This window comes from Xiphophorus hellerii, chromosome 19, assembly GCF_003331165.1.
Source record: "Xiphophorus hellerii strain 12219 chromosome 19, Xiphophorus_hellerii-4.1, whole genome shotgun sequence".
Taxonomy (NCBI): Eukaryota; Metazoa; Chordata; class Actinopteri; order Cyprinodontiformes; family Poeciliidae; genus Xiphophorus; species Xiphophorus hellerii.
In genome coordinates, this window is record NC_045690.1 from 1,586,475 (window position 1) to 1,601,244 (window position 14,770).

General features: G+C 42.1%; 1 protein-coding gene across 2 annotated transcripts in view; it reads right to left on the bottom strand.

Annotated features, from left to right (window-relative positions):
- LOC116709303 (leucine-rich repeat and fibronectin type-III domain-containing protein 5-like) overlaps nt 1-14,770 on the bottom strand; it is an 84,619-nt gene that overhangs the window by 12,092 nt on the left and 57,757 nt on the right. For both annotated transcript variants that reach the window (XM_032547740.1, XM_032547739.1), the window contains 6 exons: nt 9,720-9,943; nt 8,611-8,739; nt 8,347-8,527; nt 7,940-8,095; nt 7,451-7,710; nt 6,544-7,011 (listed from right to left, as the gene is read on the bottom strand). In XM_032547740.1, the coding sequence (XP_032403631.1) occupies nt 6,544-7,011; nt 7,451-7,710; nt 7,940-8,095; nt 8,347-8,527; nt 8,611-8,739; nt 9,720-9,925 (1,400 nt within the window). In that variant the 5' untranslated portion in view covers nt 9,926-9,943. The remainder of the gene's footprint in view (nt 1-6,543; nt 7,012-7,450; nt 7,711-7,939; nt 8,096-8,346; nt 8,528-8,610; nt 8,740-9,719; nt 9,944-14,770) is intronic.

Here is a 14,770-nt window from a genome sequence, read left to right on the forward strand (position 1 = left end):
CTGGCAGGTGCTGAACCAAAACCTGGTTGAGATGGAAAACAGCCGTACGCCATCTTTAGTTTGTATCTTTGATTGGCACTAGCTTTTAGGTCAACACTCCTTGTTTGTTTGTGCGGTAAAGATTGACGTGTTCTGGACTGTTAACTGGAGCTTCTGTGTAGATTGGCTCTTTTTAAATGGAAGTTTAATGAGGCAAAGTTCTGCGTTTTACTTTTGTATTGACCTGCTTGCTGTTCTGTGTGACCGACTGGGCAGCCGGCCCAGCTCTGGGTTGAAACACAATCCTTAAGACGAGTGTTAAAACAGCGGCGCTGCATCCGTACCCTGCCGCCGCTCTCCCATGTGTCTGAGTCAAACCCAGCGTCCCGGTGAGCCGCTGCTCTGCAGCCGACCTCTGACCCTGCCGAGGAAGGAGGCCGCTCGGGTTTCTCATCAGGCTTCACTGCAAAGCCAACCATCACAACCAACACAGCTCAGCCGCGGCTCACAGGTCTGCATGACGGCTTCTCCGAAGGCTTTGAGCAAACGGATCAAATTCATAGTTAGTTGGAAACATATTGAACTCCTCCCACTCTCACAGAATAATGCTGAGGAGGGAGAGAATGTCAATGTGTGGCAGATCAATAAACTCTCACTGAACCTGAAAAATAAGTGTCTTGTTGGCAACAACAGGGCCAGATTTCCCCCGTCTATTAGTCTCCTTCCCTCCATGTTCCAGCACTTTGCCTCGCTGTCGTCCTGCTTATATTCCAGTTTACTGTTTTTCTCTCTGCTCCAGTTTTCCTGCTCTGTCCCTGCTCTCTGTTTGTGTAGTGATCTATAAGATGCTTCTTTGTGCTGACAGAGGAGTGGAATGGCAATCAATCTGCTATCTAAAGACAAGAGAAATGCAAAATACACACAAATGATTTCTTATTGAGGAAAAAGACGAGAAAGCTGCAGAGAGACGGAGCAGTGAGGGATTAACGCAGGGAGGAGAGAAATGCAGACGTTTCTCTGCACCACTGAGCAGCAGCTGGGAGATATTATAGAAATATTACAGGATATAGACAGATTATAGAAATATTATAGAAATATTACAGGATATAGACAGATTATAGATGTATTATAGAGATATTATAGAAATATACTAATACTTCAATCAAAACTTCGGTTTCACTCATTAAGTTGCTTATTTATAGCATCAGTAAATAAACTGTTAGCAATCCTGCTGATATTTGCCAGATTATTTAGCTAAAGCAGAGTTTCCCCTGCCTTTGGTTCTGGTCGGGTCGGGTTCTGGTCGGGGTCCTTCCGACCAGAACCAAAGGCATCTGATGAGATGTTAGGCTACATGTCATCAGATAGCTGTCAACAAATAGATTCTTTAGTTGTTTCCAACACAAATGATAAAATAACTAACTGACAAGTTTTCAGCAAGTAATTCATAGATTAGTAAATGTCAAACTAAATAGTCACGTAGCAAGCAAAACATTTAGCTTCAAGCTAAATAACACACTAAATATTTAGTTTGAAGCTAAATATTTAACCAACTAAAATGTCAGCTTCAAGCTAAATATGTAGTTAGTAATCTTTAGCTACTATATGCTAAGATTGGATCCCAAGACCCCGAGGAAGTGGATCAAGCAGATTTATCCCTGAAAAGAAATTCTTCAAGTGAGCTAAAATAAGTTCTAATATAAGTTCTTATATCAGCTTTATTAGCAACTAAAATGATATTTATAAATGAACTAATAACATGTTCAAATTGACTTTCAAATTAACCGTTTTTTTCTGACAGTAAATAAGTGAAATTATTGCTGTTAATTATTTTTGACTGTAATTTTACTCCATAAATTCCCTAAACATTCATTCACAAGGATTCCAGCTGAGTTTTCATCAAAATAATTTAGGAAAGCCATAAAAGGATTAGTTATTTTCCATAACCAAAAACAAAAATCCAAAACATTTGCTGAAAATTTTGAGGTTTGAGACGTCAGCAAGAGGAAGAAGAGGAAGAGGAGGAAAAAGAGGAAGAGGAGAGAGAGGAGGAAGAGGAAGAGGAGAGAGAAGAGGAAGAGGAGAGAGAGGAGGAAGAAGAGAAAGAGGAGGAAGAGGAAGAGGAGGAAAAAGAGGAAGAGGAAGAGGAGAGAGAGGAGGAAGAGGAGAGAGAGAGGAAAGAGAGGAGGAAGAGAAAGAGGAGGGAGAAGAGGAAGAGGAGAGAGAAGAGGAAGAGGAGAGAGAGGAGGAAGAGGGAGAGGAGGAAGAGGAGGAGGAAGAGGGAGAGGAGGAAGAGGAGAGAGAGGAGGAAGAGGGAGAGGAGGAAGAGGAGAGAGAGGAGGAAGAGGAAGAGGAGGCTCTCCTAATGTAAGAGACTGAATCTTTACAAGATGGAGGATAAATAATCCCTGTGTCGCCATCGTCTCCATGAAAGTTTCACTGAAAGTTGTGTCTGGTAAAAAGAAATCTCCATGGAGAAATGCACAAACAGTTAGATCTGCAAGACAACTCTGCCGTAGGGCAGAACGAAAATGGCGTAAAACTCAACTCCACGTTCATTGTGACATCTATAAAGAAAGACTACGTAACTATCATTTAACACTAAAACATGCAAGAGAGGCTTTCTTTGCAGATGTCATAAACAAAAACATTAACAATGCTCCAGCTTTATTTGCAACAGTTGACAGAATCACAAACCCTCCTGTGACGTTACGCCTGAATTCCAATGTATTGCCGCCTGCAACCAGTTTTCCAGCTTCTTTTCAGAGAAAATTAATAAAATCAGAGGATTAATCTGAACATCCACTATAAAGTCAGAACCAATGCTGAGCCCAAACAAAACAAATACAGGAAAAATGACCCAATTTCAACTACTTAATTATAAAACCTTAGAGGAAATTATAAGTCAACTAAGCTCCAGTTCCTGCTGTCTGGATGTCCTAGATCTATAACTCTAGAACATTTCTTTAAGAAAGTCCTGCCTGTTATTGCTGCTGATCTGATCCAGATAGTAAACTCATCGCTCTCATCAGGTGTTTTCCCCCAGGCTCTGAAAACAGCAGTAATCAAACCACTGATAAAAAAGAACAATCTGGACAAATCACTACTGCAGAATTACAGGCCGACCTCTGACCTCTGACCTCTGACCTCTGATTCATCAGCAAAGTTATTGAAAAAGCTGTTTAAACAATTAACTAGCTTCCTAACGATAACCAACCGCTTTGACTCCTTCCAGTCTGGTTTTCGTGCTCACCACAGCACAGAGACTGGCCTAGTCAAAGTGTTCAATGACATCCATATAAATACAGACTGTGGCAGAACCACAGTGCTGGTTCTGTTGGACCTCAGTGCAGCTTTTGACACTGTTGACCATGATATATTACTGAATCGACTGGAGAGTTGGGTCGGACTCTCCGGTCCAGTGCTTAACTGGTTTGAATCCTACATAAAGAACAGGGATTTCTTTGTTTCAATTGAAAACTTTTCATCAAAGAGGTCAAAGGTCACATGTGGGGTACCCCAAGGTTCAATCCTAGGACCCCTTTTATTCAATATTTATATGCTCCCACTAGCTCAGGTTATAACAGGAAATAATATTAGCTACCATAACTATGCAGATGACACACAGCTCTACATTACGATGTCACCAGGTGACCTTTGACCCCATCCAATCACTGAACAGAAGCTTGGAACAGATAAATGTGTGGATGTGCCAAAACTTTCTCCAGTTGAACAGAAACAAAACTGAAGTTATTATTTTTGGACCTAAAGAGGAACGATCTAGAGTTATAGATCTAGAGTTATAGATCTAGAGTCAATGCACAGCTTCAGTTATTACAACTGAAAACTAGCGATCAGGCCCGAAACCAGGGAGTAGTGATGGACTCTGACCTGAACCTCCAGAGCCACATAAAGACAGTTACAAAGTCGGCCTTCTATCACCTGAAGAACATTTCCAGGATTAAAGGACTAATGTCTCAGCCAGATCTAGAGAAACTCATCCATGCGTTCATCTTCAGTCGTATTGATTATTGCAACAGCGTCTTCACAGGTCTGTCCAACAAATCAATCAAACAGCTGCAGCTGATCCAGAATGCTGCTGCTGGCGTTCTGACTAAAACCAGGAAGATAGAGCACATAACACCAGTTTTAAAGTCCCTCCACTGGCTCCCTGTAGCTCAAAGAATAGACTTTAAAATCCTGTTGTTAGTTTATAAATCACTGAACAGCTTAGCACCACAATACATTAAAGATCTGCTGTTGTTGTATCAACCTTCCAGACCTCTCAGGTTCTGGTTCTGGTTCTGCTCTGCATCCCCAGAACCAGAACCAAACGAGGAGAAGCAGCTTTCAGCATCTATGCACCACAAATTTGGAACAAACTTCCAGAAAACTGTAAAACAGCTGAAACACTGACTTCTTTTAAATCTCAACTAAAAACCCACCTGTTTAGAATTGTATTTGAAATGTAATCAATTACAAATTTATTGATGGAACTTGACTTAATGATTGATTCTATATTGCATTGTGATTCTGTGTTTGTAATGATGTAAAGCACTTTGAAATGTCTTGCTGCTGAAATGTGCTATACAAATAAAATTTGATTGATTGATTGATTGATTGATTGAAAGGGTTAATAGCTGATGAATTATGAACACAGATTAAAAATAACATGCATGGCAGATAATCGCTGTGGATTCGTCTCTAAATGTTTCCTGCTCGTTAACTGGATGCTGCTCAGGATCTGCTGGTCTTTGGTTTGGATCTCTCGTTACGGCGACCCGGACGGTTCTTATGAAGACGCGTAGCGATAAGTCGTGTTGCTGCAGCCTTGATGGGAAGCAGATCATTTCTGGCGCTTTTCCCTGCAGAGGCTCTTTGTGTTTGTTAATCTCCTCATTTCACCTGAACAAATATTTAGCTGCAGCATCATTTTCCCTGCAGACGGATTTGATCTGCGTGATTCTGAGCGTATGGAAAGTGTCGAGTCCGTCCTGGTTGAGCCGTCCAGCTGGAGACCAAAGTTAAAATCAGAATTTTTATAATAGGCCTGATAATCAATAAGTCAATTAATTCCATGACAGATGAAAATGATCAACCTTATTTTAATTTATTGACTTTATGGTTTCTTCTGCCTTTTTCTCCTCCTATTGATGACTGGATGGAAAAAGGCTGAACTCGGGTTTAGTGAACTATTGCATCAGCTGGTCGGATGTGTTCATCTTTTTATCTAAATCTAATGATTATTGAAGATAATATAGCAGACAGACTCCATAATCTGTCCTCTTTTGGTTGAATGTAGTTTTTATTTCCACTTTGGTTTTATGTTGTTTAGTTTTTATTATGTGGATTTTTGTTAACGGACTGAGAGTCCATTTTCTTTTAGTTTTTGGTTGTTGTGTTTATTTTCCAGTGTTAAATGTCCTTTTGAAAATAAAGTGTATTTATTTTTGGCAGCATTATTATGTCATTACCATAACATCAGTTTAAAAAGGTCTTCAAACAATTTTATTGTTTATTGCAATAATTTGTGAGACAATTAATTGCTGAGCAACAGTTGTTATGGTGACAGATCTACTCATCAACTCACTTCTCAGCTGGATGCAGACTTTGCAAAGCATGTTCTTCCTTACTGCTTGTTTTTAAAATTTCAGATTTCTCATCTAAATATTTTTCTTCTCTTTTTCATTTTTTGGGCCTTTTATTTATTCAGTGTTTGTGTCTTTGAACTTCCACTCAGTGCTACCCTGCAGGAGCCATTTTTAAAAACGTGTCTTCATTTTTTTGTCCACATGTAGAGAGATATCTGGGGAACAAATATAATAATGTAATTTTTATGCGTTTCGTTCTGTCATCCACACAAAAACTCTGGATATTATCAAAAACAATTATTCATAAAAAAATGACCAAAGAGATTTGAGAAAACTCCATATTTGTGTTTGTGTGTACTTTGGAAAATGCAGATTTAATAAGAGATAATGCACCAATATTTCCACATACTGACTTTGATCATCATTGTCTTTTGTTTTAATAACTTTATATTTTAATACGCTGTTTTAAAATGTATCTGTCAAACCGCCTGGCTCCAACCTGACAGGTTGTTTTGAAGCACTCTGATTGGTTGACAGGTTTTAGCAGTGTGCACTACACTGCCCCCTAGGGGTTTGGCTGTTTAAAGCAACACACATTTCTGTAGTTGTACGTGTTCATGTGGATGGAAACTTTCCGAAAAGAGAAATATTTTGTAATTGCCGTGGCAGATATTTGTTTTTATGAATACCAGACCATGTGTGAGGTTCTCACGCCACTTTCTGTGTTTCTATGTTTATTATAGAAGGTCATTTGTTTTCAGTGGATCATTCCTTTGCTGTAACAATGCTTCTTGAAATTAAAAGTACGTCCAGGAAGCCTGATTATCTCAGTACATTTAAAATCCAACTTTCTTCATGTTTTCCAGTGATAACATTAAAGTTACATCCAATCTAGTGTAACCTGAGAGCCTCAGACTGGTTGGGTTTCCAGAGAGTAAAGCTTCCCGCCCTCCTGACGGCGCCGTCGTCTCACCTGTAAACCAGCGAGTCATCCTGGCTGCCGTTGTACTGGATCTGGAACATCCTGATGCCGGGAATGTTCCTCTGGAAGTTGAACTTGATGAGCGCGGTGGACGACCTGGCCTCGGCCGTCACCACCCGCTTGTCCACGCCGCCCTTCACGTCTCCCGTCACGTTGCTGCCGTTGGCGCCGCCTCGGGCCGATGTGGAAATGTCTGACGAACCCGGATCGGGTTCTTGGATGTTGTTGGTGTTGTTGGAGATGTGAGGCAGTTTGATTATGACCAGCTCCACGGTCTGGTGGGCTTCGCCGGCCGGGTTGGACGAGATGCAGGTGAAGGAGCCCGTGTCTTTCACAGTGCTGATGAGGATGTCCAGAGTCCCGTTGCTGTAAACCAAGGTTCTGGAGGAGTTGGACACCAGTTTGCCTTCAGGAGAGATCCAGTGAATGGCTGGTTCTGGATCGCCTCTTGCCTTACACCTTTAATGACACAGAACCAGAGCAAATGGGCTCATTAGAGAGGAAGCAGAATGAGGCTGAGGTGGATCAAACATGAGCAATAAAAGCAAAACGGTGTCGGATGAATCGCATTCCCTCTGGGACTTGATGGGACTGAACATCAAGAAAATGTTTTCTCCAACTTCTTGATGGAGAAAACAGGAAACGTCTTTCAATAATAATCTATAAATCATTTCTAGTTGCATGGAGATCATTTAGTAAATATTTCCCTTCAATTTGAACGTGAAAATTGCAAATAGACCAGTTTTAAAGGAACCAAATCTGGAGTCAGTACAGGCTACAATCCAAGCCAACATTTCTGACAGAAGATTGTTGAAACTGCAGTTTTTGGACAAAGTTTCTGATGTGCAATTCAGTCACTCTGACAGCAGGACCCTCTTCACGGGTCCAGAGCTGGTACCTGAGAGCGACTCTCTGTCCTTCCAGGACTCTCATCTCATGGGAGAATCTGGTGATGAGCGGCGGCTCACAGAGGAACTCTTCCTCAGAGATGGACCAGAAGTACCGGCCGGCCAGGTGCTCAGGTGTGGCGCAGGTCTCCAGGTCGTCCTCCCTCTTTAGTCTCCTCAGCCACAGTAACTCACAGTTACAGTGGAGAGGATTTCCTCCAAACGACAGCGCGAACGACGAGGGAGTCATCTCCCCTGATGTGGCTAGAACCTGGAAGATCAACGACCAGAAACATTTAAATGTCAGAAAACAAAACCAAAGAAATCTGTAAGAAGGAAATGTTTCTAAGAAACTGGAGACAATGTTCTGACAACGTTGAGCCTCTTCTGCTCCTGCAAATGTTAAACTGAACATTTTAAACAGATTCTGTTTTAGAAATCAACACAAACTGGTTTCTGGCTGCTGGTGATTTTGGGTAGAAGCTGTTTCTGTGACGTACCTGCGCCCGCTGAAACAGGGGGTCTGGTGGGAGCTTCTGCAGTTTATTGGAGGTGACGTCCAGCCGGTTGAGTTTCTGCAGAAGGGAAAAAGTTCCTTCTGGAATGTATTCCAGCATATTGTGGTCTAAGCTCAGCGTATGAAGGCTCGTCATTCTCTGCATAAAGAAGAGAAAAATACATATTTTTAAATTTCCTTAGCTTTCACTAGAGATGTTTCATTGTTGCTTAGCATGACAAGGTTAGCGATGGAGGGAGGTGGAGAAATGAAACCACATTTTTATACGTTATTCCCAATTTTCATAGTAAAAGTACCATCTTTTAAAAATAGAATATGAAAGATTAAAAAGGAGTGTTTCATTTCTCCATAATTGACTTTAATCTTTTAGCCTGATTGTTCAGCGCCGACCTGAATGGCCTCCCAGGGAATAGAGTCCAGGTTATTGTAGCTGAGGTCCAGCTCCTCCAGCGCCAGCAGGTCGTTGAACGCTCCCTGATGGATCAGAACCAGCTGGTTGTTGTTGAGGATCAGGTGGTGAAGCTTTGACATCCCGCTGAACGTGTCGTTGCCTATCCTCGTCAGACGGTTACTGCAACACAAACAATATGGACGGAATAATCCAAGCCTTTTCACCACCAGCGCACTCTCCACTGCTCGTTGTTGACGTCTTACCTGTTGAGGTGAAGCGCTCGGAGATTTTCTAAATCTGTAAAGGCATGAGGTGTGATGTATGAGATGGTGTTTCTGGATAATGTCAGGTCCACCAGCCGCGTCATGTTTGCAAAGTCTTTCCTTTTCACGCTGTTGACACAAACCAGTTGAGAGTCATTAAACATCAAACCTCATGCAGCGTTTTGGATAACATCAACCCAGCAGAGCTGTTGACCAAACTTCCCCATTAAACCATCTGTCTGCTGAATGTTTAACTCCTACAATGAGGTTCAAATGCACAGAAAACTTAAAGGAGGGAAGAGTGGAAACCTCTTTCATACAGAAGAGGTTTCACACGTGTTATCCTTCAGAAATCTGCAGGCACGACGTTTTCTCTGTCATTCTCTGCCATCTGGAGACGCTTTGAGCTGCTCCAGTGACTCTGAACCAACCATGAGTTCCTCCAGGGCCTGGAAGACCCTCTTCTACCCAAACGGGTTGGTTTGCATCCTGTGGACGCTGAGTTTGTTCCCACAATCAAGCCATCTCTGCCTTCTACTCCAAAATTGATTTATATTCACCAGAAGATTCTGGCGCCTCGTGATGCTGTAGATTAATGTCTCTGCACCCAGTTTTGTTTCTCTTCACACTAAAGGACTCAATTTATCTTCCACTTGTCTTACAGGGATTACTCATATTACTGCTGTTCACTGAATATATGATCAGAGGACAGAAAACTCTCTCTGGCCTGATTGGCAGACATGCAGTGGGCAAAGTGAATGAGCCACTTTCATATGTGGGATGAATAATGGACTGGTTTGGATCCATGTGTTAGAATGGTCCAGTCAAAGTCCAGACATAAAATCCAAGCCTTAAAAGCTGATATTCACAGACGGACTTCAGCCAGTCAGACTGTAGTTGTAAGAAGCAACATGGTGACGTGTGTGAGGGTTGAAGATGAAGGTTTCTGTCTTAGAAAACTTCCACCAGGAGAAGTTTTTGTGTTTCTGTCTGGTTGTTACAGTATCTCAGAGCAGTGCAGGTCCATGGTTCCTGACCGAAGTAACTGGACCGCCTGGCACCGCACAGACCTCGCGGACTGATCTTGCCGTCTCTCATGCAGTCATCACCTTGTGACGAAGTTGTCGGCCAGCCGCAGCTCCACCGTGTGCCTGTCGATGTTTGGCGGCACAAACAGCAGACCCTTCTTGGCGCAGAGCGTCGCCAGGTTCGGTGACAGGATCTGGCAGACGCAGCGCTTCGGACAGATCTGTGCCCGCACCGCCATGGAAACCGCCAGGATCACGCAGAGCAACAGCCTCTCCATGGTTAGCATCCTCACCTGGTCGGACACCTGGACAGGTAGACAGAACAGAAGACTTCACTGAAGTTGGTGTGATTTTGATTCTTTTGGTTAATTAATAGAATTTCACCAAAGTGAGCATCTTGCAGCCATTAACCATCTCTGACATCGGATTTAGGGTTAAAGTTTGTGCCACTCTCAACCTCACCAAGATCTGGGCTTTGACTAGGCCCAGGAATGATGAACCAGTGGAATGTTTTTAGCGTCTTGTGAAATCCTTCCAGCGTGATAAAACCAGACCTGGGCATGTTGGGAGTTGCTTCTCTGAATCCTGAGCTGCTGCAGGTTTGTTTCTGGTGACATCAGAGCTTTTCTGATCTCACTCAGCCAGACGATGTGCATCAGGGAACAAACTGCTGCTTTTATTTCCACATAAAGAACTTTTCTGAGCATTTCTAAGAACTAACGAGTTGACTTAGATCATAAATCCCACATCAGCATAAAGTCATTGAAATTCTTTGATTGGTGGAAATACTTGTAGCTAATTAGTGAACAGGGTTAGTGTATAAATAAAAACATTGAAGGACACGAGAAAATAAAGGCTGAATAAATCCAAGGTCCCACTGATGCAGTGAAGAACATCGAGAAACAAAATGAGAGCAGAACTCTGTCTGATTGAACTTTAGTCAAACCTCCTTTAAAAATGAGGCAGAATAATAAATATAGTGTGAAGCAAAAAGGCAAATTGAAAACACACAATAATGTCCCGGTAAAAGTTTTTTTTAGCATTGTGTTTAGAACCAAGAGGAGTTAATAACCTCTGAAAAACTGAATTTATTTACCGTAGAGCTGAAGATTAATGTTAAATATAAAACTTCCAGAAAATAGTTTGTTCCAAACTGGAGATTAAAAATGTGAGCCTGTAATAAAATGATCAGCATTAATTAGGCCTAACATTAGACGGAGAATAATCTCTCAGTTGATTCATCGCCGATGATCCAACCATCGGCCGGCTAGAGCTGATCGTTTTTATCTCTGCACCTGCTGCTGGTCACATTAATTATTTAATCAAGATGGAAGCAAATAAAAAGATGAACTGTTTAACTGAAGCTCTCATCACTGAGCTCCAGCTCCCCTATTAAACCTGAATTTGTGATTCTTCTTTTGTCTGAAAGATTTATAATATCTCATTATTAAATTAATACCTCTTACTGCACCATCTTTCTGTGCTTTTCCTTTCTTTATGTAATTACTGGACTAAAAGCGGCTGCCCTGTTGGAGGTCGTACCACTCCCGTTTCTCTGTGAGCAGAGACAGAATGAGTCATGGGGCCGTCCTCACAGTGACCCCTGCCTCTCCCAAGCAGATATCGGCTCATTAATTACTGACAAATGACTCTGATGTGCGTCAACGAGAGTGAGAAGAAACGGGAAGGAAATGAGAGAGAGAGTTATCAGAGAGCGAGAGAAAAGAGAGATCAGAGAGAGGCTAATTAAAATGAGTGCTGAGGTGTGAAAGGAAAACAGGGGTGGGAGGGGCGGGGTCGGGTTCGCTACTTCCTGTTTCACGCAAACCGTGAACGGATCCAGAACACAGGATGCTGGGAAAGTTAGCATCCTGGCAGAACCGAGCTCAGTGACAGTAACTCAGGTTACTCTGAGAGAGACTTGACTTTCTGCCCTGCTGGGATCAAATGCGACGGTGAATTAACCAAAGGGATTATGGGTAAGAAGACAAATTAAGCTCTGTTTGTAGTGGTGTGAAAAATGTGATTCTGTTTCACACGAGAGGAGCCGGATTTATACGTTTCTTTGAAAGCTGTCCACTGAGTTCCCCAGAAAGCCCAACCCTACACACACACCACACACCACACACACACACACACACACACACCACACACAGAAAGCTGTTTCACCCCTGGCTTGCACACTGATGAAGGACTCATGTCCCCGGACAGCTCTGATGGATTCGCCACACAGGCTGTATTGAAACTGATCTGAGCTGCGTTCAGGTCTCCGGGGAAACCGGCGGGACGAGTTGGTGGTTCAACGCTTGGAGCAAGTCGCTCTGTCACTCTTTTGAAGCTGCAGCCACCACTGAAGCACTTTGTTCACTTTTCCTGCTCCTGATGGCTCTTAACTAGACACAGGGCTTCCAGTGAGACGCTTTGTTTTTGGGATTTATTAAATGACTAAATGGAGGATTTTCCTGCTGCAGTCGTGGATTTTCCCCTCAAGGGTTTGAACTTTATGTTCAGATTTGAGTTTAATTTTGGATAAATAAGTTTTGTCCAATACAGTTAAGGAGTGATGGACTGAAGGGCATACAAATATTTTCTTTTTTGATTTTAGGTGCAGCTTCTCTGCAAAGGAGGAGTCAGTTTGAAATAACCAGGTGCTCTGCATTCTAATTGGCTGATGTTTGATGAGCAGCCAATCCTGGAGCAGCATTCATTTTCCTCAACAGATTAGATTAGTTATTAGATATGAGTTTCTAAAATGGTTTCCAGTGAGAATATCTTCTGTTTCAGATTTTCACACATGAGCCTTGGAGCATCTAATGCAGACTGGAGATGCTCTGATGCTCCGATGCTCTGATGCTCCGATGCTGCAGCTTCTCTCTGTCCATCGCAGAGAACCTCAAGCAACAGCTAATGGGTTCATCCACTCAAACAACAGGGGTCATCAGCTGCCTAAATACACCAGAATTAGTGCACTAATTAAATAAAGACTATGAGGCTGCTGCACTGAGCAACGCTAAACACACACACACACCAACCCCCCCCCACACACACCCACACACCCCAGTAAATGAAAGTCGATGAGAGTCTCCAGACTCATGGCTCTGCAGTCGAAACATCCAGACATTTAAAAATCAGTTTAACCAAATCAAAACATTTTAAATTTACATGACATCTACTGCCAACATCCTTCCATCTTAAAAATGTTTAGTTAATTTAAATCAAAATATGGATATTAAAGGAATGAGACATAATTAAGACATAAAACCATCAGAAGATCAAAGGTTACGGTTAGTTAACTGGCTGCTTGTTGGATCTTTGTCCAGGATTCCTGGGAAAAAGTCTTGGGGCAAAACTTGTCAGCTATTAATCTTCTATTTTACTCTGTCTTTGTATTTTGTTGTATTGTTTTTATGTAGAGAACTGCTAGCTTGAAGCTTCTCTTGCTTTAAATCTTTTCATGCTATAAATGTTTGTTTCCTGTCTGACAGTTTGCCAAGTTAAAGCCCAGCAGTTTGACTTTTCAAGCATTACGGCTTTTGCCTCAATGTGCAAACATAAACTAAACTTTAGCCCAAAACATGAACTAACTTTGTTAAATCTAACAGTAATCTAATGACTGATGCACATGAACACATTCAGTTAAATAAAACTTTGCCACATTAATGCTCATTCTCCCATCATGCTGATGTTCTCTAGCAGCTCATCTTCCATCATGACTCCTGCTGGATTTAACCAGATTGGACTGAATCCATTCGCAGCCACATGATTTACAGCAGAGCCTGACCTGCAGGAACCTGAGCTGACTATGAAGGTCGGCCCGATTGGAGCGGAGCGCTGATGCCCGTAAAGCCTCCTCCCACTCTGAGACGGCAGTTTGGTCCAAACTCATTAAGCATGCAGCATATGGAGACACATGTACACCACTCCAGTATCGATTTCAGACCAGGTTATGAATGCGCTCATCAGGATTATGAGTCTGACTGCAAAGGGAGGAGAAACAGAAACCGGAGAAGGCCGGGGGGTAAGTGCCTGATTCATGGTTCTGGTCCAGCATCACATCACAGCACCGTTCTCCAAAACACAACAGAGTGCATCCATCAGCGGCTATCAGGTTATAGAATCTTCAACAAACAATTTCTCTGCCGTAACGTTACTTTCAGAGTGTTTACATGAGAGACGCTGAAGATTCTTGACTGAAGTGGTTCCTCTGCTTGTTTTAAAAGCATCAAGGACATCTGAGGTGCAGCTGGAGAGCAGCTTCATTCAAAATGGAGCCAATTCACGAGATTTACGCTGTAAATGTAACCTGGAAGCTCACAGATGAGTTTTTAGACCGAATACGTTTCATGTTTCTCAGTATTTCCTCCTGGTTTATAAATCTGCATACAGCTACATTCACTCCTCCGTCTTCCTTCTGAAATAATAGTTTGATCTATCTATCGATCTATAGATCTGTAGAGATCTACTGGACATAGATCTCTACAGATCTCCATCACTTCCTGCTTGGTTTTTTTTAATGTAAGGAAACCATTTTATGACCATTTACTGGTGCATCATTTTCTTTTCATTTTTAATACAGAAATATTGGCTTAGGAAGCTTTTAGAATGTTATTTTCAAAAGCTACTTTTAATCTGAACTCATTGTAATTTACTGAATATTACAGTAAATATTACTGTAATCAGGATGTGACCTCATAAAAAACTAAGTTCCTTACAGACATCAAAGGATAAGAAATAAAATATTATTTTATGGTTGGTGTGAAGCCATTTTGATCCAACATGGTGGATCTCACTACATCACCAAAATAGGACAGAGTTCACATGTGCTTCATTAACCCAAACAGAAAAGCAGAACTTTTCATTTCAAGTCGTTTCCAAAGAGCCACAACCGCAGCCTGACGCTGACCCCGTGACCCCCAGAGATCCTCCTGCTGATCTGCAGATAAATCCAGACAGAAAGCAGCATGGCTGATCCTCACTCAGACCCTCGGTGGGTCAAAGGTCGCACTCTCCAAATGGTCCACAGGGGCAGAGGTCAAGATGCTTCTAGCCTCATGAGGCTTTGATGTCAAGTTCTGTACACTGAGTGTAGATGGAAATGAGTAAAGATTACAGTCAGTGAAAACATAAAGAGA